The 20,343-nt window shown below is 57.0% G+C and overlaps 1 protein-coding gene across 13 annotated transcripts in view; it reads right to left on the minus strand.

Annotated features, from left to right (window-relative positions):
• LOC116944339 (uncharacterized) overlaps nt 1-20,343 on the minus strand; it is a 103,046-nt gene that overhangs the window by 67,690 nt on the left and 15,013 nt on the right. For 11 of the 13 annotated variants that reach the window (XM_076068463.1, XM_076068460.1, XM_076068455.1 and 8 more), the window contains 9 exons: nt 19,078-19,318; nt 7,398-7,499; nt 5,481-5,579; nt 4,858-4,956; nt 4,346-4,444; nt 3,847-4,062; nt 3,696-3,719; nt 2,985-3,083; nt 2,589-2,687 (listed from right to left, as the gene is read on the minus strand). In XM_076068463.1, coding sequence (XP_075924578.1) covers nt 2,589-2,687; nt 2,985-3,083; nt 3,696-3,719; nt 3,847-4,062; nt 4,346-4,444; nt 4,858-4,956; nt 5,481-5,579; nt 7,398-7,499; nt 19,078-19,272 — 1,032 coding nt within the window. In that variant the 5' untranslated portion in view covers nt 19,273-19,318. Of the gene's footprint in view, nt 1-2,588; nt 2,688-2,984; nt 3,084-3,695; nt 3,720-3,846; nt 4,063-4,345; nt 4,445-4,857; nt 4,957-5,480; nt 5,580-7,397; nt 7,500-14,479; nt 14,851-19,077; nt 19,319-20,343 lie in introns of those variants that run through there. The other 2 variants (XM_076068462.1, XM_076068461.1) reach the window with 2 other exon arrangements.

Genomic DNA, 20,343 nt, shown 5'->3' on the forward strand with positions numbered 1-20,343 from the left:
GTGCCTCAAATATTGGAAGAAGTCACCCCCTGTGAGTGGCTGGCTGAGGTGCCATCTGTTGAGGAAGTATTGAAGGCGATCCGGAGTCTAAGACCAGGAAAGGCAGCGGGCAGAGATGATCTCCCAAGCAAAATGCTGAGGGAGGGTGGCGTTTGTGCACAGACTGCCCTATATGACATCATAACAACAGTCTGGACCACTGGACGGGTTCTGCAGGATTGGAAGGATGCCCTGGTGGTCCCCCTCTTTAAGAAGGGGGACCGCACAGACTGTAACAACTACAGGGGCATCTCACTCCTCAGTGTGCCGGGAAAGGTCCTGGCAAGGATTATTCAACATCGCCTTGCCAGGCACGCTGAGGAGAGGCTTGCGGAGCCCCAATGCGGTTTCAGGAAAGGGCGGTCCTGCACAGATGCCATATTTTCTGTCCCTCTGCTACAGCAGAGGTGAAGGTCAAGCCCTATGATACCATCAGTAGGCCTGGGCTCTGGGTTGTTCTTCGTGCTTTTGGAGTACCTGACCCTCTGCTCACGATCATTAAAGACCTTCATGATGGTGAGCGGGCCCGGGTAAAACTACGTACACCTTGGGGTGCGACAGGGATGTCCTCTGGCTCCCACATTATTTAACATCTATTTTGACCACGTAGTTCGTGAAGCCTTCAATAGCTGTACCGGGGGAATCTCCATATGGTACATATATAATGGGAGGCTGATCGATGCCCGGGTGCGGTCAAGGGATGGCTCCCTATTGCTCAATCACGTTATGTATGCTGATGATTTGGTAATAGCTGCTCATTCAGAGGAGGAGTTGGAGATGCTGCTGCTGAGGCTTGAGCGTGCCACTAAGAGGTGGGGCCTTACCATCAGCCCCACCAAAACTAAGCACCTGCCTGGGTATTTGTACCATCGGACACTCCACCCCCCACAACTCCCAATCGGTGATGGGGCAGTTGTGGAGAGAGTTGAGAGTTTCCCATACCTGGGCAGTGTGCTTATGACCGGCTCCAGTTTAACAGCAGAGGTCTCACTCCGAATCAGTCGAGCGGCAATATCTTTTCATCGGTTGCGTAACGCTGTGTGGAAGCTACCTGGTCTTTCGCTCCGCACTAAGCTTCAGGTCTTCTTGGCCACGGTCATTCCCTCCCTTCTCTATGCTTGCGAAACATGGACCCCCCTAATGGAACATCTTCGCCGGTTAGAAACATTTAGGCTGGCCTGCCTATGATCCATCCTGGGTTTAACCAGACTGGATTGTGTGAGGAGCTCACAAATCCTTGAAAGATCTGGGCAAGGTCCCATCGGTGAGCTACTCCGGCGGGCAAGGTTGCGATGGCTGGGTCATGTAGCCCGCATGCCCAGCCACCACATTCCGAAACAGCTGTTGTTCGGCCGGATTGAGGGGGCTAAACAGGCGCGGCACGGACTAGAGAAGAGATGGAGTGATGTGGTACAGGAGGACGTCGAGCTGAGTGGACTTGCCAATGACTGGTACCAGCGGTGTCAAGATCGGCCTCTGTGGAGCAGGCTCGTGAAGGACGCTACTGGGCAGTTGGAGGTAGTCGCCCTCCAACAACAAAGGAGGGCGGAGGAGTGACGCTCACAACGAGCGGAGCGCCGGGTGGCTGAAGCACAGCGGGTTGGCACAGTAGGGGGCACAGGTGGTGCATCAGCCAGTCATCTCAGTCAGTCGACCCGTAGCACCTGGGTCTGCCCCGTGACCTCCTGCCAGCGGGCGTTCGACACTTCACGTGGCCTCAGGGTGCACATAGCCTGGCACAAGCGTCATGGTGACGTCACCGCCACTTAGTGGCAAATGGCGGTTGTTGGTGTTGTTGTGGTGCGGTGCGTGTGGTGTTGTGTGCGTGGTGCAGTGCGGTGCGTGTGGTGTTGTAGGCGTGGTGCGGTGCGTGTGGTGTTGTGGGCGTGGTGCGAGCCTCATCCTGGTGCAGTGCGGTGCCTGTGGTGTTGTGGGCGTGGTGCGGTGCGTGTGGTGTTGTGGGCGTGGTGCAGTGCGGTGCGTGTGGTGTTGTGGGCATGGTGCGGTGCGTGTGGTGTTGTGGGCGTGGTGCAGTGCGTGTGGTGTTGTGGGCGTGGTGCGGTGCCTGTGGTGTTGTGGGCGTGGTGCGGTGCGTGTGGTGTTGTGGGCGTGGTGCAGTGCGTGTGGTGTTGTGGGCATGGTGCGGTGCGTGTGGTGTTGTGGGCGTGGTGCAGTGCGTGTGGTGTTGTGGGCATGGTGCGGTGCCTGTGGTGTTGTGGGCGTGGTGCGGTGCGTGTGGTGTTGTGGGCGTGGTGCGGTGCGAGCCTCACCCTGGTGCAGTGCGGTGCGTGTGGTGCTATGGGCGTGGTGTGGTGCGTGTGGTGTTGTGGGCGTGGTGCGGTGCGTGTGGTGTTGTGGGCGTGGTGCGGTGCGTGTGGTGCTGTGGGCGTGGTGCGGTGCGTGTGGTGTTGTGGGCATGGTGCGGTGCCTGTGGTGTTGTGGGCGTGGTGCGGTGCGTGTGGTGTTGTGGGCGTGGTGCGGTGCGTGTGGTGTTGTGGGCGTGGTGCGGTGCGTGTGGTGTTGTGGGCGTGGTGCGGTGCGAGCCTCACCCTGGTGCGTGCGTCGATGTTGCCCCCCAGGCTCAGCAGCAGCGTCACGAGCTCCGAGTGGCCACGCTTCGCCGCAACGTGCAGCGGAGAGATCCCATTCTGCACACGTGCACGCACATGCACGCGCACGTACGTACACACCCACGCATGATAGCTGTGGTGGTGGTAGTGCTAGTTGTGGTGGCGGTTGTAGTGGTGATGACTATAGTGGTTGCGGTGGCTCTGGTGGTGGTAGTGGTGGTGGCTGTAGTGCTAGTTGGTGACTGTAGTGGTTGTGGTGGCTGTAGTGGTTGTGGTGGTGGTAGTGCTACTTGTGGTGACTGTAGTGGTTGTGATGGCTCTAGTGGTTGTGGTGGTAGTGGTGGTAGTTGTGGTGGTGGCTGTAGTGGTTGTTACGTTGGCCATGTAGTTGGGGTCGGCTCCACACTCCAGCAGGAGCCGGGCGACGTTGACATTGCCATAGTGAGCGGCGATGTGCAGCGGCGTGAAGCCACTCTGCGCCACCACACGGGCAGGGGAGGGGACCACATGCAGCCTCACCACAACATGCAGCCTCCCCACAACATCTCGGCCTCACCACAACATCTCGGCCTCACCACAACATGCAGCCTCGCCACAACATCCCGGCCTCGCCACAACATCCCGGCCTCGCCACAACATCCAGACTCGCCACAACATCCGTGCTTGCCGCAACATCCAGGCTTACGGAGGAGACTCGGCAGAGCCGCACGGCCCGAGGGGGGCGGGGGGGTACAACTGCTCAGCCCGCCACGCCGGAGCAGAAGGGCACCGAGCGGGGACGCTCGTAGAGTGTGGCGCCCAGTTCCACCGGGTGTGGTGGCTTAGCTATTGGAGGGGGAAACGTGAGACAGCCCAGAGGAAACCCATACAGGGCAGGGGGGGAGAACGCAAACTCCACTCGCACTGAGCAGGCGAGCGAGTGAGCGGTCGGTTGGGTGTGTGAGTGAGCGAGCGAGCGGGCGAGGGCACAGCGCCACCGCTGCCTCATCTACATGCGACTCGTTCGTCGCGTGCGACAGCAGTGGCACGGCTCGGATGTGCCAGTGGAAAGGGGTGTCCGTGTCGCTCCCCGAGCTGGGTACTCACCTCCGTGGTGCGGTTCACCAGGGCCTGTCACGCACACGGGGCAGAGAGAGACAGAGATGGCGATGCTTGAGGAGGGAGAGACGCAGAGATGCAGTTCACTCGCGTTCATGTGTGTGGTGTGCGCGGCGCGGCGCTTCTGCGGAGGGCACACCTTGGCGTGCTCGCTCTCTGGCTGCTGCTGCGCGGTGCTGCTGCTTCCATTGCTGCCGCTGTGCAGCAGCAGCGCGGCACTGCGAGTGTCGTCCTTGCGCGCGGCGATGTGCAGCGCGGGGAGGCGCACGCGGCCGCGCGCGTCGCCCTCCAGCAGCAGCTCCACCACACGCTCATGGGCCTGCTGCAGCGCCACGGCCAGCGGCGTGAAGCCGTCCTGCACAGCGGCACGCACGGCACACGTGGCACACGGGAAGCACGGGACGCATAGTACACACGGCACATGTAATAAACAAGGCCTGCACGGGCCACATAGTACACAAGGCCCCTACGGCCTGCATGGGAAACATAGAACACATGGCCCACACGGCCTATGTACTACACACGGCCCGCACGGCCCGCAGCGGATGCATGGGGCGCATGCATGTGCGCGTGTGTGTGTGGGCGCGCGCACGCGTGTCTGGGCATGTGTGCTCATGCATGTGCATGTGTGTGTGCACCTCGGTGGCGATGGCCTGGTTGGCCCCGGTGCCCAGCAGGTGGGTGACGACGGCCACGTGGTTCTCCTGGGCGGCCATGTACAGCGCCGTGAATCCATTCTGCACGAGATACAGACAGAGGTCCCCCGTGTAGCCCACAGAGGCTGCTGGGGCAAGCGCTGTTAGTCAGCGCTTACGAAAAGCAGCACCACGCCCGGCCTCCTTTGGCTCCCTAGTTGCGAAGTTTACAAACCGCTCCACGTATTCGTATTCAGTTGAGACTGATTCGACCTAGGAGAGGCCCAGTACCGGTTCACATAATTGTCACTGGTGTTGGCCGTGAGCGGGAATCGAACTCGGATCGCTGGATTCATAGTGCAGTGCGCTAACGGATGTACCACTGCTCCCCCTACAGACACCCGCATACACATGCACATGCATGTGAACATACACACACACACGGGCGCACGCACACACATGTGCACACAGATGCACAAACCCACACACACACGTTCCCAAACACATGTCATTACCTCTGACTGCGCATTGACATCAGCTCCATGTTCGGTGAGCAGGGTCACGACCTCTGTCTGCCCAGCTAACGAGGCGATGTGCAGAGCCGTGTTCCCTTTCTGTGGAGAGATACGCACGCACACGCGCACACACGCACGCACACACACGCACGCACACACACGCACACACACACGGACACATGCACGACTTGGTCTACCAGAGCGACTGTTTAATCACAACGACCAAAACCCAGGTGACCACAAAACACCTACCTCGCTCACCCAATCACTCGCCCACCCAAAAAACACTAGATCCCCCATATAGCTGTTCGTGAGCACCGATGAAGGCCGGCACGGCACATGAGGGGTGGGTAGCCAACACCATGAACGACCGCCTTTGTCTCCCCAGTGGCGATATTTAAACCCCGCACCAGGTACTCATTTGAGGCTGATTCGAGCTCGGGGAGGCCCAGGACCCATTCAGATAACCGTCACTGGTGTTGGCTGTGAGCGGGAATCGAATTCGGGTCACCAAGTTCGTAGCGCAGTGCACTCACCGCTATACAACCGATCCCCATACTCATTTGTACATCCACTCTCTCACTCACCCACCTACTCGCCCACCCACCCACCTACTCGCTCACCTTGGTTGTAGAATCAACTTTTGACCCGCGAGTCAGCAACTCCTTCACCACCGCGACGTGGCCCTCCTTGGCAGCCAAGTGCAGCGCGTTCAGCCCATTCTGAGGATCACACAAAGCGTCACAGCACATCACATGCACAGCACCACACACACAGCACATCATATACACATCGTTACACGCATCGCCACACACACAGAACACCACACGCACAGCGTCACACACACAGAACATTACACGCACAGCGTCACACACACACACAGAACATCACACGCACAGCGTCACACACACACACAGAACATCACACGCACAGCGTCACACACACAGAACATCAAACGCACAGCGTCACACACACACAGAACATCACACGCACAGCGTCACACACACACAGAACATCACACGCACAGCGTCACACACACAGAACATCACACGCACAGCGTCACACACACAGAACATCACACGCACAGCGTCACACACACAGAACATCACATGCACAGCGTCACACACACACAGAACATCACACGCACAGCGTCACACACACACAGAACATCACACGCACAGCGTCACACACACAGAACATCACACGCACAGTGTCACACACACACAGAACATCACACGCACATCGCCACACACACACGGAACATCACACGCACAGCGTCACACACACACGGAACATCACACGCACAGCGTCACACACACAGAACATCACACGCACAGCGTCATACACACAGAACATCACACGCACAGCGTCACACACACACAGAACATCACACGCACAGTGTCACACACACACAGAACATCACACGCACAGCGTCACACACACACAGAACATCACACGCACAGCGTCACACACACACAGAACATCACGCGCACATCGCCACACACGTACAGAACATCACACGCACAGCGTCACACACACAGCGTCACACACACAGCGTCACACACACACACAGAGAACATCACACGCACAGCGTCACACACACACACAGAGAACATCACACGCACAGCGTCACACACGCACAGAACACACGCACAGCGTCACACACGCACAGAACATCACGCGCACAGCGTCACACACACAGAACATCACGCGCACATCGCCACACACACACAGAACATCACACGCACAGCGTCACACACACACAGAACATCACACACACACAGAACATCACACGCACAGCGTCACACACACAGAACATCACGCGCACATCGCCACACATGTACAGAACATCACACGCACAGCGTCACACATACAGAACATCACACGCACAGCGTCACACACACACAGAACATCACACGCACAGCGTCACACACACAGAACATCACACGCACAGCGTCACACACACACAGAACACCACACGCACAGCGTCACACACACACCGAACATCACACGCACAGCGTCACACACACACCGAACATCACACGCACAGCGTCACACACACACCGAACATCACACGCACAGCGTCACACACACACCGAACATCACACGCACTTCACCACACACACAGAACATCACACGCACAGCGTCACACACACACAGAACATCACACGCACAGCGTCACACACACACACACAGCGCCTGCTCGTGGGAATGAGCGGCACGCGGCGAGGGTGACAGAGGCCACGCGAGAGCGACAAGGGGTCGACCCGCGTTGCGCACAAAACAACGCGACACGGCGACGGAGCATCACCCAACACCAGGCACGCAGCTCATCGTGTGCGAGTGAGTGAGTGAGCAGGTGATAGGGCGAATGGGCGAGTGAGTGTATTAGTCAGTGGGCTATTGGGTGAGTGTATGAGTAACTGAGCGAGTAGGTCAGTGAGTGATTGAGTAAGTGAGTGAGTGTGTGTGCAGGTGAATGAGTGGGTGAGTGATTAACTGAGCGAGTGCATGAGAGTGCAGGTGAGTGAGTCTCACACCTGGTTTGTTGTGTGGATGTCAGTCCCGGCTTTCAGGAGCTCCAGAACCTTCTCCAGGTTTCCAGCACGAGCCGCTCGCAGTAAACTCGTATTCACATCCACCTGCACAACCACATGACCACAGTCGCAATCCGGCACCGCATGCACACATGTGCACAGGCACACACCGTCACCTACAAAACTGCATACTCACGCTGGGGTCTAATCACAGTGCACAATCAAACAGAGTAACAGAGATACTGATCGTCGGTGAGACAGACCCCTTTCCACTGGTACATCAGAGCCAGTACGGGCCCATCACGGCATGGGTGGTTTTCCACTGGATATTTACCGAGCCAGAACCGAGACGTACAGCATTTTTTCTCGATGCGTGAAATAACGACGTCAGACTTCACACCATGGTTAACCTCCCTCATCCAGAGCCAAGAGCGTAACGCGGAGTGGCGGCGCCATGCTTCTTCCTTAACATCTCCCCCTTTCCACGTGAACAATTAAAAGCCAAACACAGTCAGGTACCTTCGCTGCAAAACCCCCCTCTCTTCGGGCTTGGCCCGGCCCAAGTGGGCACCTCTGGCAGGCTGGCGCGTGCGGGTCACGCGCACCGGGGCCCGCATGGCCGGCCCTTCCGCGGCTTGCAAATCCACTCGGTCGTGTGGCGCTCGAGAATTCCATTGGCATGCACGAGGTGCAAGCGCGGCGCGGCTGTCCGCGCGAGCGCGGCGTGGCTCTCCGCACGCACAGTGGGGCGGCCCAGTTCCCGGCGGCGGCCTGCTCTGTCTCCGCGCGACGGCTTCACGTGGGAAAGGTTCCCCAATGCTCAACTCGGGCATGTCTCCGGCGGGTGTATCATGCACCTGCTTCGACAGCTTCTCCGGTACCCACACGGGGCTCAAGCCATTTGTTAGCCGCTGCCAACCATGTCTTCAGCCTTCTAGAGAGCGGGTGCTGTGATGGGCTGCTATCCGTTCCCTCTGTTGGCATTTTCCTCTAATGCAATATGGTTACCCTCGCATTTAGCTTTCTTCCTCAGGTTCTTCGACATATCAACCGCGGGCAATCGCTGGAATCGCTGAAATGCATACGGGAGCACCGCTGCTGATGAGGACTCCGTCCGATCGTGACATGGAAGCCGCAACAACTCGATTTCCTCAGAAGTTCCGAGGAGTGGTCGAAGATCAGCAGGTAATCTTCGGCTTGCGTTGTTGAAGAAGTCCACGCCGACAATCTGCCAGGGCCGTGTCAGGATTCAAGTTGACATCAGGGGTTTCTTTCTGCTGCGCGTGCGCCATAGTTCATTGCATGCTGAAGAACTGCTGACAAACGCTTTGATTTTGCCAGGAAGGGGAGTCGTGTGTCTCCTCCGTATCCGAGCTTCTCCAATGTGGCCGCGAGTGTCTCCTGTCACCGTAGCTTTGTGGCGATGACCCTGGGGTCCATTGCATGGAATCCCAGTCTACGAGTTCCCTTCGTCTCCAAAGAACCGGTGTTCTACCACAATGAACTCCCGGATCTCACCCTTTGTTTCTGGCCATCAGGTCAGAAAAACGGACGTCACGCCTCGCAGACTTCCATCTCTCGCAGTGCGCCACACATGTTGGTGCAGCCTGTGATCGACCTCCTGCATGACGCACGACGCACACCGTGTGTGGCCCTCGCACTGCTGCTGTCGCTCTGCCGAGCGTGCCGCTGATGTACATCTCCGGGCCATGCGGGGCACATCAAGGTTAGTAACGTTGTGAAGTTATAACAGGGCATTCTGGAGTCACCTCCGAAGCATTAAAGAGGGGCGGGAGGGAGCTTCTTGAAAACAACTGCATGGAGGTGTGGGGTCCGTTTTTCCGCTGCGGTCGCTTCTCGGCCATAGAACCGGTGTGGAAACGCGGCCAGCTGAACTGTCTGCTCGTTGCGTTCCGTTTCAACGTGGGCGCGCGGTTCTGTTTGGTTTTGGGTCAGTGCCCCAGACGCGAAGGCGACGGGGCTGACCTGCTGTACGGCGACGGGCTATGTAATGTTGTGGTACTTAAAAAAACAAAAACTGTTAAAAAAGTATATTTTACCAAGTAAGTCCCACTGGGATATACAGCTCTTTTTCAGAAGCGACCTGGCCACACGTAATGATAGCCAAAAGAAGTGGTTTATCATGTGGAAATTTATAGCAGCCAAATGCTCCAAACGCATGTTTCTGAATATGGAGGGAAAATAACGGAGGACCCGGAGAAAAATCCACGTGACCACAGGAAGAGTGAACACGCAAACTCCAAATATACAAGCAGGCGTCAGGGTCTGGATCGAACCCACGACCTCCTGCATACCAGGCGAGGTAGCTAACATCTCCTAGCCACCGTGATGATGATGAGAGAGAAACGCAAACTCCAAATATACAAGCAGGCGTCAGGGTCTGGAACGAACCCACGACCTCCTGCATACCAGGCGAGGTAGCTAACATCTCATGACCGCGGCATCCACTTGAACATTGGCATAGCTGTGACCGGCTGCTTTATGCCCCGCAACGTTTTGGATGCCAGTGCCAGGCTGCATCATTGTCCAGGAGCAGTCCCAGGCTCACACACACACACACACCTCTGACAGGCAAGGCTTAAACTTGGCTCAGTAGTTCACAACCACGATGTATCGCTGCACCGATTTCACATCGGTGGGCTGTGGCATACTGAGATGGCTCCGAATTTGTCCCGGAGGTTGGCTTTCAAGCCTTTTGAGGATGGGAATGTGTCCACGGAAGCGGACCTCCTTCACTTTGAATTGCAGCTCCTTCAGGCCAAGCTTCAGCTTCACCTAGCCTGCACCGGTCCCCGCACGCCAATGCACAGATGCCCCACCGAAACTCCGCACGGTAGATTGAGCAGCCTCTTACTGCCCCCCTAGGGGGGTCCCAGAAGGTGATCAACGCAGCCGCCCCCCCCTTCAATCGAGTTGCGTCGCAGGAGCGCATCGCGTGTGTGACGAGCGCGACCCCTACCCGACCCCGACCCCGACCCCCCTACCCCCCATCTCCCGCTCTGGGCGACTTGCGCAGGACGTCTACGGAGCATTGTATCGACGACACAACGAGATCGCTGTGGGGCACTCGGTTCCAGAACGTCTGGACTATGCAGAAGTGCAGCGTATCCAGCCTTCTTCACAAGCACCACCGTGTGTGGCTCCGTCATCGATGCGATGTGGCTGGAGGCGCAAATATGGGGGGTATGTGGCAGAATTATGCGGGGCCCAGGTCGGCCACAAGGGGGGGCCCCGAATCAACCAGATAAACCAGTAAAAAAATGTAGAGAAACGTTTTATATATATTAAAAAGAGAACAATGATGTAGATATAGTTATAGCCTTCATATGATTGTATACGGGGTTAAAAACATCCGTAGCTATTTCAGTAAAAGTGAGTCGGGAGAAAGGAGGTGGGGGCCCACGCCGCCGCCCCGGGGCCCACCCCGCCGCCCCTGGGTCCACCCCCCCACCGTTGAAATAAGCAGTTGGACCCCTGGACGTGGCCATATGCTTCACGCTCGTCTGGCTGTGCCTTCACCCCCTGGCCCGATGGCAAGTGGCATGTTGCGTGGGGGCGCATTGCGCTGGATGGAATGCGTGGCTCGAGTTCAGAGTGGACTTCCCCTGGAACGGATCCGTATTGGCCCGTTAAACACAGCGGATAATGCAGCGACGTGATGGGGACACGGTGTCAACGCGTCATCTACACGCGTCTTAACTCGTTCATTGCATCTCACAGCCTCTCACGCAGCTTCACACAGCCTCTCGCAGCCTCGCACAGCCTCGCACAGTCTCTCACCGCTTCTCGGTCTCACACAGCCTCTCACACAGGCAGCCATCTCAGAGGCTCCCATCGAATGTGAGGAACAGCTGCAATAATAAGATGGAGCCGCCACACACAGTCTTGTCTACGGTGTGCAGGGCTGCACTCCAACACCACTGTCACACCTCATCCCCCCCCCGCCCGCTCCGAACTGAGCCCCAGCCTCACTCACTGGCTTGCCCCCCACAGCCACTCACACTGCGATGAATCAAGGCCATTGCTAATTTCACTGCGTGTGGCTGTGGTTATAATCTATGACATTTTCCCAATAGAACTCATGCGCACACATTTTTTTTTAATACATATAAAAAAATAGTGACCGAGCAGAGTCCCAAAGGACACAAACGTCAAGAGGGTTCTCGATGTGAGCCAGGTGTTTTGTTGCGAGAGCCTGGCGAGAAGAGACGTTGATGACGGGAGGAAATAAATTCCCAAACAGAGCAGCGCGAGGGAAGAATCAGAATGAGAAGTGGTGACCTGCAGTGCGGTGAGTGGGTGAACATTTGAGTTGGTGAATGAGTGGGTGCATGTTTGCATGTTGAGCTTATTTAGCACCATACGTAGCCAACTGTGGTAATCAGAGGTGCGGGGTAAGGACAACAAACTAAACTCAATAAGCAGTCTTGAAGACATTCATTTTCAATCTAGATTTAAAAGTGTACGGGTGGGTGAGTGTGTTGTGACCTGCAGTGTGATGAGTGGGTGCGTTAAGTATTTTAGTCTGTGAATGGGTGAGTGGGTGGGTGAGTGTGTTGTGACCTGCAGTGTGATGAGTGGGTGAGTTAAGTATTTGAGTCTGTGAATGGGTTAGTGGGTGGGTGAGTCTGTTGTGACCTGCAGTGTGATGAGTGGGTGAGTTAAGTATTTGAGTCTGTGAATGGGTGAGTGGGTGGGTGAGTGTGTTGTGACCTGCAGTGTGATGAGTGGGTGAGTTAAGTATTTGAGTCTGTGAATGGGTGAGTGGGTGGGTGAGTGTGTTGAGACCTGCAGTGTGATGAGTGGGTGAGTTAAGTATTTGAGTCTGTGAATGGGTGAGTGGGTGGGTGAGTGAACGGGTGGGTGAGTGTGTTGAGGCCTGCAGTGTGGCGGTTGAACACGGTATGGATGAGAGATGACGCGGCCAGCGTCTGGTGGACCTTGGGTGGAGTTCTCAACACGGATGGAGGAACCAATGAGTGAAGTTCACGGGAACGGTGACCATGGGCAGTAGCGAGAGAGGAGCGATTTGCATATTGGTCGAGTGGCTATTCCACGTATCCAGGCCCTACGAGAACCGCCACGGCACGGGAAGCGCGAGCAGGGTACATGTGCACGCAGCAGCTGAATTCACCGCGCGATTCCCTGGGGTCATTCACCGTGAAGGCTTCACCGCATCCCACCCATCCCAACTATCTTCGTGTCTCTCTCTCTCTCACACACATTCACAGATACGTTCACGCTTGCTCAACAACAACGGCCGCCATTCGCCGCAAAACTGCGGCGAATGGCGGCTTGATTTAAGATACCCCGATGCGGTTAGCGGACCCCCCGCGCGAGATCGCATTATATTTCTGATACCCGTGCCAGATCCCTGCACACGTGGTTAGCGGACTCGGTTCCGACACAGCGGCACAGAGTTGATGATGCGCATCACCTGGCAGGCAATGCGCATCTTCTGAGTTGACACGGTGGCTAAGAGATGTTAACTACCTTGCCTGGTATAAAGGAGGTCGTGGGTTCGATCCTGACCCTGACGCCTGTTGTATATTTAGAGTTTGCATGGTCACTTTCCTAATTGTCTCGTGGATTTTTCTCCGGGTCCTCCAGTTTTTCTATCCACAATTTAGAATCAACACGCGTTCAGAGTATTTGGCTGCTACAAATTTCCACGCGATAAGCCACTTCGTTAAACGATGATCTGTGATTGCAAGGTCGCTTCTGAAAAAAGAGCTATATAGCTCAGTGGACCCTTGCCTGGTAAAATAAAAAATTGTTTAAGTTAGTTTAGTTTAGATACTCGAGTGTTGTGTGACCCATATGTTGTTGTCCTCCAATGTGTTTGCTGCTCTGTGTCTGCAATGTTAGGATTTATATGCCGCTGTAACTGATTATTTTCCTGACCAAGCTGCCCCACGGTGTCATTCTTGTTAAACAGCTGACTGCCAAATGCTTCTTACTCGCGTCAACAAATACAACCAACAACAAGTGACGGTGATGTTACCACAGTGCTTGCACTAGACTAGCACTTTTGAGGCCATCACGTGTTGAAGGCTTGCTGATAGGAGGTCATGGGACAGACCCAGGTGTTGTTGTGGGTTGACCGGCTGAGACGAATGGCAGATGCACCACCTGTGCTCCCCACTGTACCAACCTTCAATTCGCACGGTCGGCTACGTACGGCGCAAAAGAAGTTCAACATACATAGAACTCGCTGCGTTTTATCTGTTCGGCGCTCCACTCATTGTTGTGAGCATCGCTCCTCTGCCCTCCGTTGTTGCTGGAGGGCGACTGCCTCCAACTGCCCAGTAGCGTCCTTCACGAGCCTCCTCAACCGAAGCTGATCTTCACACCGCTGGTATTGGTCATAGGCAAGTCCACTCAGCTGCACATCCTTCTGTACCACATCAGCCCAACTCTTCTATAGCCCATGTCGTGCCCGTTATGTTCCCTCTATCCAGCCAAAAAGAAGTTGCTTAGGCATGCGGTGGCTGGGCATGTACACACACACACTCACAAACACACACACACTCTCGCACACTCGCTCTGACTTTCTCACACAAAGATCCCCCGTATATCCTCTAACAGACCTTCATAGGTGCTTGCTCACAGCATTTGCACACACACATCACTACCCACCGCATTGCGACCCACCGCATCACGACCCACGCATCGCGACCCACCGCAACGCGACCCACCGCAACGCGACCACCACAACGCGACCCATACAACGCGGACCACCGCAACGCGACCTGCACCGCATTATGACCCACACATCGTGACCCGCTGTGTCGCGACCAACTGCATTATGACCCACACCACGTGACCCACTGCGAGCCGCCACATCGTGACCCTTCTAATAATGAGCAATCGCATCACAACTCATCGCATTGAGACTCATTGCATCGTGACACATCGTAACTTATTGCTGCACCACCCAGCAAAATTGTGACAAAATTGCAATCTATCACGACCCATCACGACCCATCACATCCCACCACGTCCCATCACATCAATGGCGAGGAGCTTGTGCCGCTCACCACTGCTCACCAGCAACCCCTCACCTCGGTGTCTACATCTTCGCTCTTCCCTCCAGCGCAGAGCGGAGCGTTTCCCATTCCTGAGCCTCCTCCTCCTCTTTCTCCTCCACCTCCCACACCTCCTCTTCGCACTCGAGCCTTGCGACTCCCAGTAACGTCCCAGTTGGACTCGAGAGGGAGGCAGCGAGAGAGAGAGTCCCTGCGACCGCCTCGGAAAAAGAGTCCCTGGGACTGCCTGGGACAGGGGCTGCCTATGCCTGGAGGGACTGTGGCTGCCCGCGCCCGTGCGGTGTGGTGGGTGTGAGTGCCCAAGGCTCGTGGCCAGGCAAGGGCGTCTGTAACGTGATCCGCGCGCTATTTCTGGAGTCAGGATTTCATGCACGGTGGGAGGGAGGAGTCATGGTGGCAGACGCACTTTACTGTGCGTACAGGGCACGTGCACCCCACTCGCACACCCCACACTACACCCCACCTCGCACACCCCACGCGCACACCTCACACGTACACCGTGCAACGCCTCACGCACACACCCCACACGCACGCCACACTACACCCCTCACGCACGCCGCGCTACACCCCACGCGCACACCGCACTGCACGCAGCAATACCATCGTGCACGCACACGCAGCTAATAAAGCCCACACAATGTAAGTGGCATTCGCCAAAACGACCCGGCCTGCAACCAACTCAACTGGGATCACACACAGCAGTAGCATCGCTTCCTCATGCGTACAACTGGGCTGGACCCTCCTGAAAAAGAGTCTTGAGACTCCATGAGGCTTTCGGACTAAACGCGCGTAGGCGCATAGACCGCTACCCAGCGCAGACCACTTCGCCACCATCGCCACCACCATAGTCAGCTGTGGTCGTGATGCTGGCCCGAGACTGGTGACGAGGAGTCGCCTACACGGAGGGCAACCGAGATGTTGCATACACGCACGTGCACACAAAAGACAAAGTTCCTAATGTGTAACCCACACAGACTGCTGGGGCAAGTGCTATTAGTGATTCACACCTATGAGGGTTAGCACGGCACACAAGAGAGTGGGTGGCCAGCACCACACAAGGCCACTTTTACCTCCTCAATGGCGATGTTTACGTATCGCAACCGGGTACTCATTTGAGGCTGAGTCGACCTCGGGGAGGCCCATCAGTGGTTCAGATAATCGTCACCGGTATTGGTCACGAGCAGGAATCGAACTCGAGTTGCCGGGGTTCGTAGCGCAGCACAAAAGCTACTGCTCCCCGCACGCGCACGCGAACACGCGCGTGTGCACCCAACAGTGACCGCCATTGCACGTGCTTGTGCCAGGCTAGGTGCACTTTAAGGCCGTCACGTGAAGTCAGCAACGCCTGCTGGCAGGTCATGGTACAGACCCAGGTGTCATGGGTTAACAGACTGAGATGACCGGCCAAAGCACTGCCTCTACTCCCCACGGTGAACACAGCGGGATGTACGCGATGTCGCTAAATGTCCACGGGCCAGAAGAGACACCGGTGCCAGCTAACGTGGGAAAGCTTTTGTCATGCCAGAGTAATCCTGGATGATTGGATAACCTACTCGCCTCACATGGGCATCACATCATTCACTGTTATTCAAAGTCAAGAGTGAGCGTGGAGGCATTTGTACTCATCTCTTGTCTGCGGCCCCGAGCCAGTGGTGGAAATTCAACATTCCTATGACAGGGGCGGGTCTATCTGTAGGAAAATCGATGCTGGTGCAAGTCACTCCCCTGCTTGAATCCTTCCGATTTGCAAGCCGCTCGCTGCGAGCCACTGCTACTGAACACGCGGGTGCCCCGCGTGGGAGGAGGCACTGGCCATGTTTATGCCACATTCACACTGTGGGTGTGCACACACGTACAAAGACAAATATCCCCCGTGTAGCCCTAACAGGCTGTTTGGGGGCAAGTGCTATTAGCGGGAAGCACCTACAAATGCCGGCACGGCATATGCGTATATGCACAATACGTGCATAGGAATACAAACTAAACTATCAACTAAACACTTTTTTTCCCAGGAAGGGTCCTCTGAGCTGTATAGCTATTTTTCAGAGGCCACCTGGCCACAAATAAATGTGACGTGAAAAACCGGAGGACCTGGAGAAAAATCCACGCGACCACGGGTTGAGAGACACACAATCTCCAAATATACAGCAGGCGTCAGGGTCGGAATCGAACCCACCACCTCCTCCATACCCAGGCGAGGGAGTTAACATCTCGCCACCATGGCACAACCACAGCTCACACACACACGTAGCTCACACACACCCACATAGCTCACGCATAGCTCGCGCATACCACGCATAGCGCGCGGCAAAAGCAGATGCGAGCGTCAGAAATAGCTGCTCCATAGAGTCTCTAATAATACAGACGTGCACACACACACACAGATACATACACACAGAGATACACACACAGAGATACACACGTACAAAGACAAAGACCCCCCGTATAGCCTTAGTAGACTTTTGGGGCAAGTGCTGTTAGCGAGTACCTATGAAAGCCAGCATGGCACACGAGGGGGTGGGTGGCCAACAGCACGCCCGGCCGTCTTTGTTTCCCCAGTGGCGATGTTTACACATACAGCACGTGGTACTCATTTGAGGGTGAGTCGACCTAGGGGAGATCCAGAACCAGTTAAAATAATTTTCACTGGTATTGGCCGTGAGCGGGAATCGAACCCTGGTCGACGGGTTCGTAGCGCAGTGATATAGCTGCTACACTACCGCGCCCCATCACACACATACACAACAGCCACCATTTGCCACTAAGCAGTAATGACATCACCACAGTGCTTGTGCCAGGCTATGCGCACTTTGAGGCCATGTGAAGTGTTGAAGGCTCGCTGGCAGGTCACGGAACAAACCCAGGTGCTATGGATTGACTGGCTGAGATGGCCGGCAGATGGACCAGCTGTGACTCCAACTGTGCCAACTTTCTGAGTTTTAACTGTCTGGCGCGTGGCTCAACGTTGCAGGCATCGCTCCTCTGTCACTGGAGGGAAACTGCCTCCAACTGCCCAACAGCCTCCTCCACAGAAGCCGATGTTGACACCACTGGTACCAGCGATCGGCAAGTTCAATCAGCTCCACATCCTTTGGTACCCGCATAATTCCATCTCTTCTCTAGCTCGTGCTGTGCTTTTTTTAGCCCCCTCCATGCGAATGCCCAGCCACCACAGGGTCAAACAGCGTCTGTTTAACCATGCGGTGGATCGGCATGTTAGCTACATGACCCAGCCAACGCCGCCTCGCCTGCTGGAGGAGCTCATCAATGAGACTGCGTCCAGATCTTTCGAGGATTTGTGAGCACCTTACACAATCTAGCCTGGTTAAACCCAGGATGGAGCGTAGGCCCGAATAATTCAAATTGGCGCAGATGTTCCTATAAAGTGTTCCACATTTCGCAAGCGTACAGAAGGGAGGGCATGCCTGTGAACGAGAAGAACCGAAGCTACGTGTGGCGCGACAGACCAGGGTAGCTTCCAAACAGTGTTATGCAGCTGGCGAAAAGAATGCCACTCGGATGATTCTGAGCGAGACCTCTGCTGCCGAACCGGAGTTGGTCATAAGCACACCTACCCATGTACGGAAACGTCTCCACTCGCTCTTCAAAACTGCCCCATCACTCAGCAGGAGTTGAGAAAGTGGTGTATTGAATGATATACCCAGGCAGATGCTTAGTTTTGGTGGGGCTGCTGGCAAGGCCCCACCTCATAGTGGCACGCTCCAGGTTCCGCAGCTCTAACCATCACATCATCAGCATATGTAAGACGGTTGACCAGTAAGGAGCCATCCACACAAAGACAACAATTCTCCAGAGAGAATTTCACAGACTATTAAGGTACGTGCTGTTAGCGCGCACCTATTAAGGCCGGCATGGCACCCGAGGGGGTGGGTGGTCAACACCACGCCTGGCCGCCTTTGTCTCCCCAATGCTGATGTTTGCGCACCGCATCAGGTACTCATTTAAGGCTGTGTCGACCGATGGTAGATCCAAGACCGGTTCAAATATATCGTCACTGTTGTTGGCCGTGAGTGGGAATCGAACTCGGGTGGCCGTGATTGTAGTGTAGCGCGCTAACCGCTACACTCCCGCTCCCCACACACACCTCACAGACACATACACACACACACAAAGACGTTCAAGAGCAGCCACCGCTGATTCTGCGGGATCCTCCATTGTACCGGGGTCACGGAGTCAACAGGCAGGAAGGCACACCGACCCAGCTCAGAGCACGTGCCACGGCCAGTCCCCGCCAATAACAGAGAGCTTTGGCAGTGGCCCGGGCGTTGCCTTCCACCGCAGATCTGTCCGGACCCCTACACCACCGAGGTCGCCCGTCCGTTCTGCGCCTCGACACCGCAGCAGGGCTCGCTTGTCTGACCCAGCGATTGTCAAGTCGCTGTTGATCGCTAAGAAGGGGCACTGTCCACGCATCCATCTCCGCCGTTTCCCCCATTCCGGCTGCCGGTTCATCGTTGTGTCGTGGGCAGGGCCCAGACAGCGGCGCGTGCGCCACAGCATGCCCTGAACTCCGACCCTTACGGGGACCAGCATCCCACCCCACTCAGCCCTCGTCTCACCGCCCCACTCACCCCCTGCCCCCCCCCACTCACCTTGCGCCTGCGCTCCGTGCTGCGCCTGCGGGTGCTGCCCCCACTGCGCTTGGGCCGCGCCGAGTCCGCGTCACCGCCGTTGTCCCCCCCACCTCCTCCTCCCCCCCCCACGCCCACTCCCCCGGGGGTTCCAGGCTCCTCACTGGGCACCACCACGTCCCGAGACTTCTTCATCTGCGAGGCGGCGTGCGCCATGGCGCCGCAGCGTCACTCCTCCTGCACGACGCCGCGTCGCTCCTGCCTACACGGGGCAGCGGTGGCGCACAGCGACGTCACTCCCTCACCCCCCAGGGCGTCACTCCCTCACCACCCCAGCGCATCACTCCCTCACCCCCCACCACCCCAGCGCACCACTCCCTCACCCCCAGAGTGTCACTCCCTCACCCCCCCCAGGGCATCACTCACTCACCACCACCACCCCCCCAAGGGCACCACTCCCTCACCCCCCCAGGGCGTCACTCCCTCACCACCCCCAGGGCGTCACTCCCTCACCACCCCCAGGGCGTCACTCCCTCACCACCCCCAGGGCGTCACTCCCTCACCCCCCCCCAGGGCGTCACTCCCTCACCCCCTCAGGGCGTCACTCCCTCACCCCCACTGTCACTCCCTCACCCCCTCCAGGGCGTCACTCCCTCACCCCCCCAGGGCGTCACTCCCTCACCCCCTCAGGGCGTCACTCCCTCACCCCCTCCAGGGCGTCACTCCCTGACCCCCCCTAGGGCGTAACTCCCTCACCCCCTCAGGGCGTCACTCCCTCACCCCCCCTGTCACTCCCTCACCCCCTCAGGGCATCACTCCCTCACCCCCTCAGGGCGTCACTCCCTCACCCCCCCCCCCCCAGGGCGTCACGTCCTCACCCCCCCTCAGGGCGTCACTCCCTCACCCCCACTGTGCGTCACTCCCTCACCCCCTCAGGGCGTCACTCCCTCACCCCCTCCAGGGCGTCACTCCCTGACCCCCTCCAGGGCGTCACTCCCTCACCCCCCCTGTCACTCCCTCACCCCCTCAGGGCGTCACTCCCTCACCCCCTCAGGGCGTCACTCCCTCACCCCCCCCCCCAGGGCGTCACTCCCTCACCCCCCCTAGGGCGTAACTCTCTCACCCCCTCCAGGGCGTCACTCCCTCACCCCCCCCAGGGCGTCACTCCCTCACCCCCCCCCCTCCCCCAGGGCATGACTCTCACACACTCCACCATACACTCACTCTTACTCAGACACACACTCCACCATACACTCACCCGGACACACTCCACCATACACTCATTCA

Source organism: Petromyzon marinus, chromosome 21 (assembly GCF_048934315.1).
Source record: "Petromyzon marinus isolate PM22_M1 ecotype Great Lakes invasive population chromosome 21, UKy_Petmar_22M1.pri1.0, whole genome shotgun sequence".
Taxonomy (NCBI): Eukaryota; Metazoa; Chordata; class Hyperoartia; order Petromyzontiformes; family Petromyzontidae; genus Petromyzon; species Petromyzon marinus.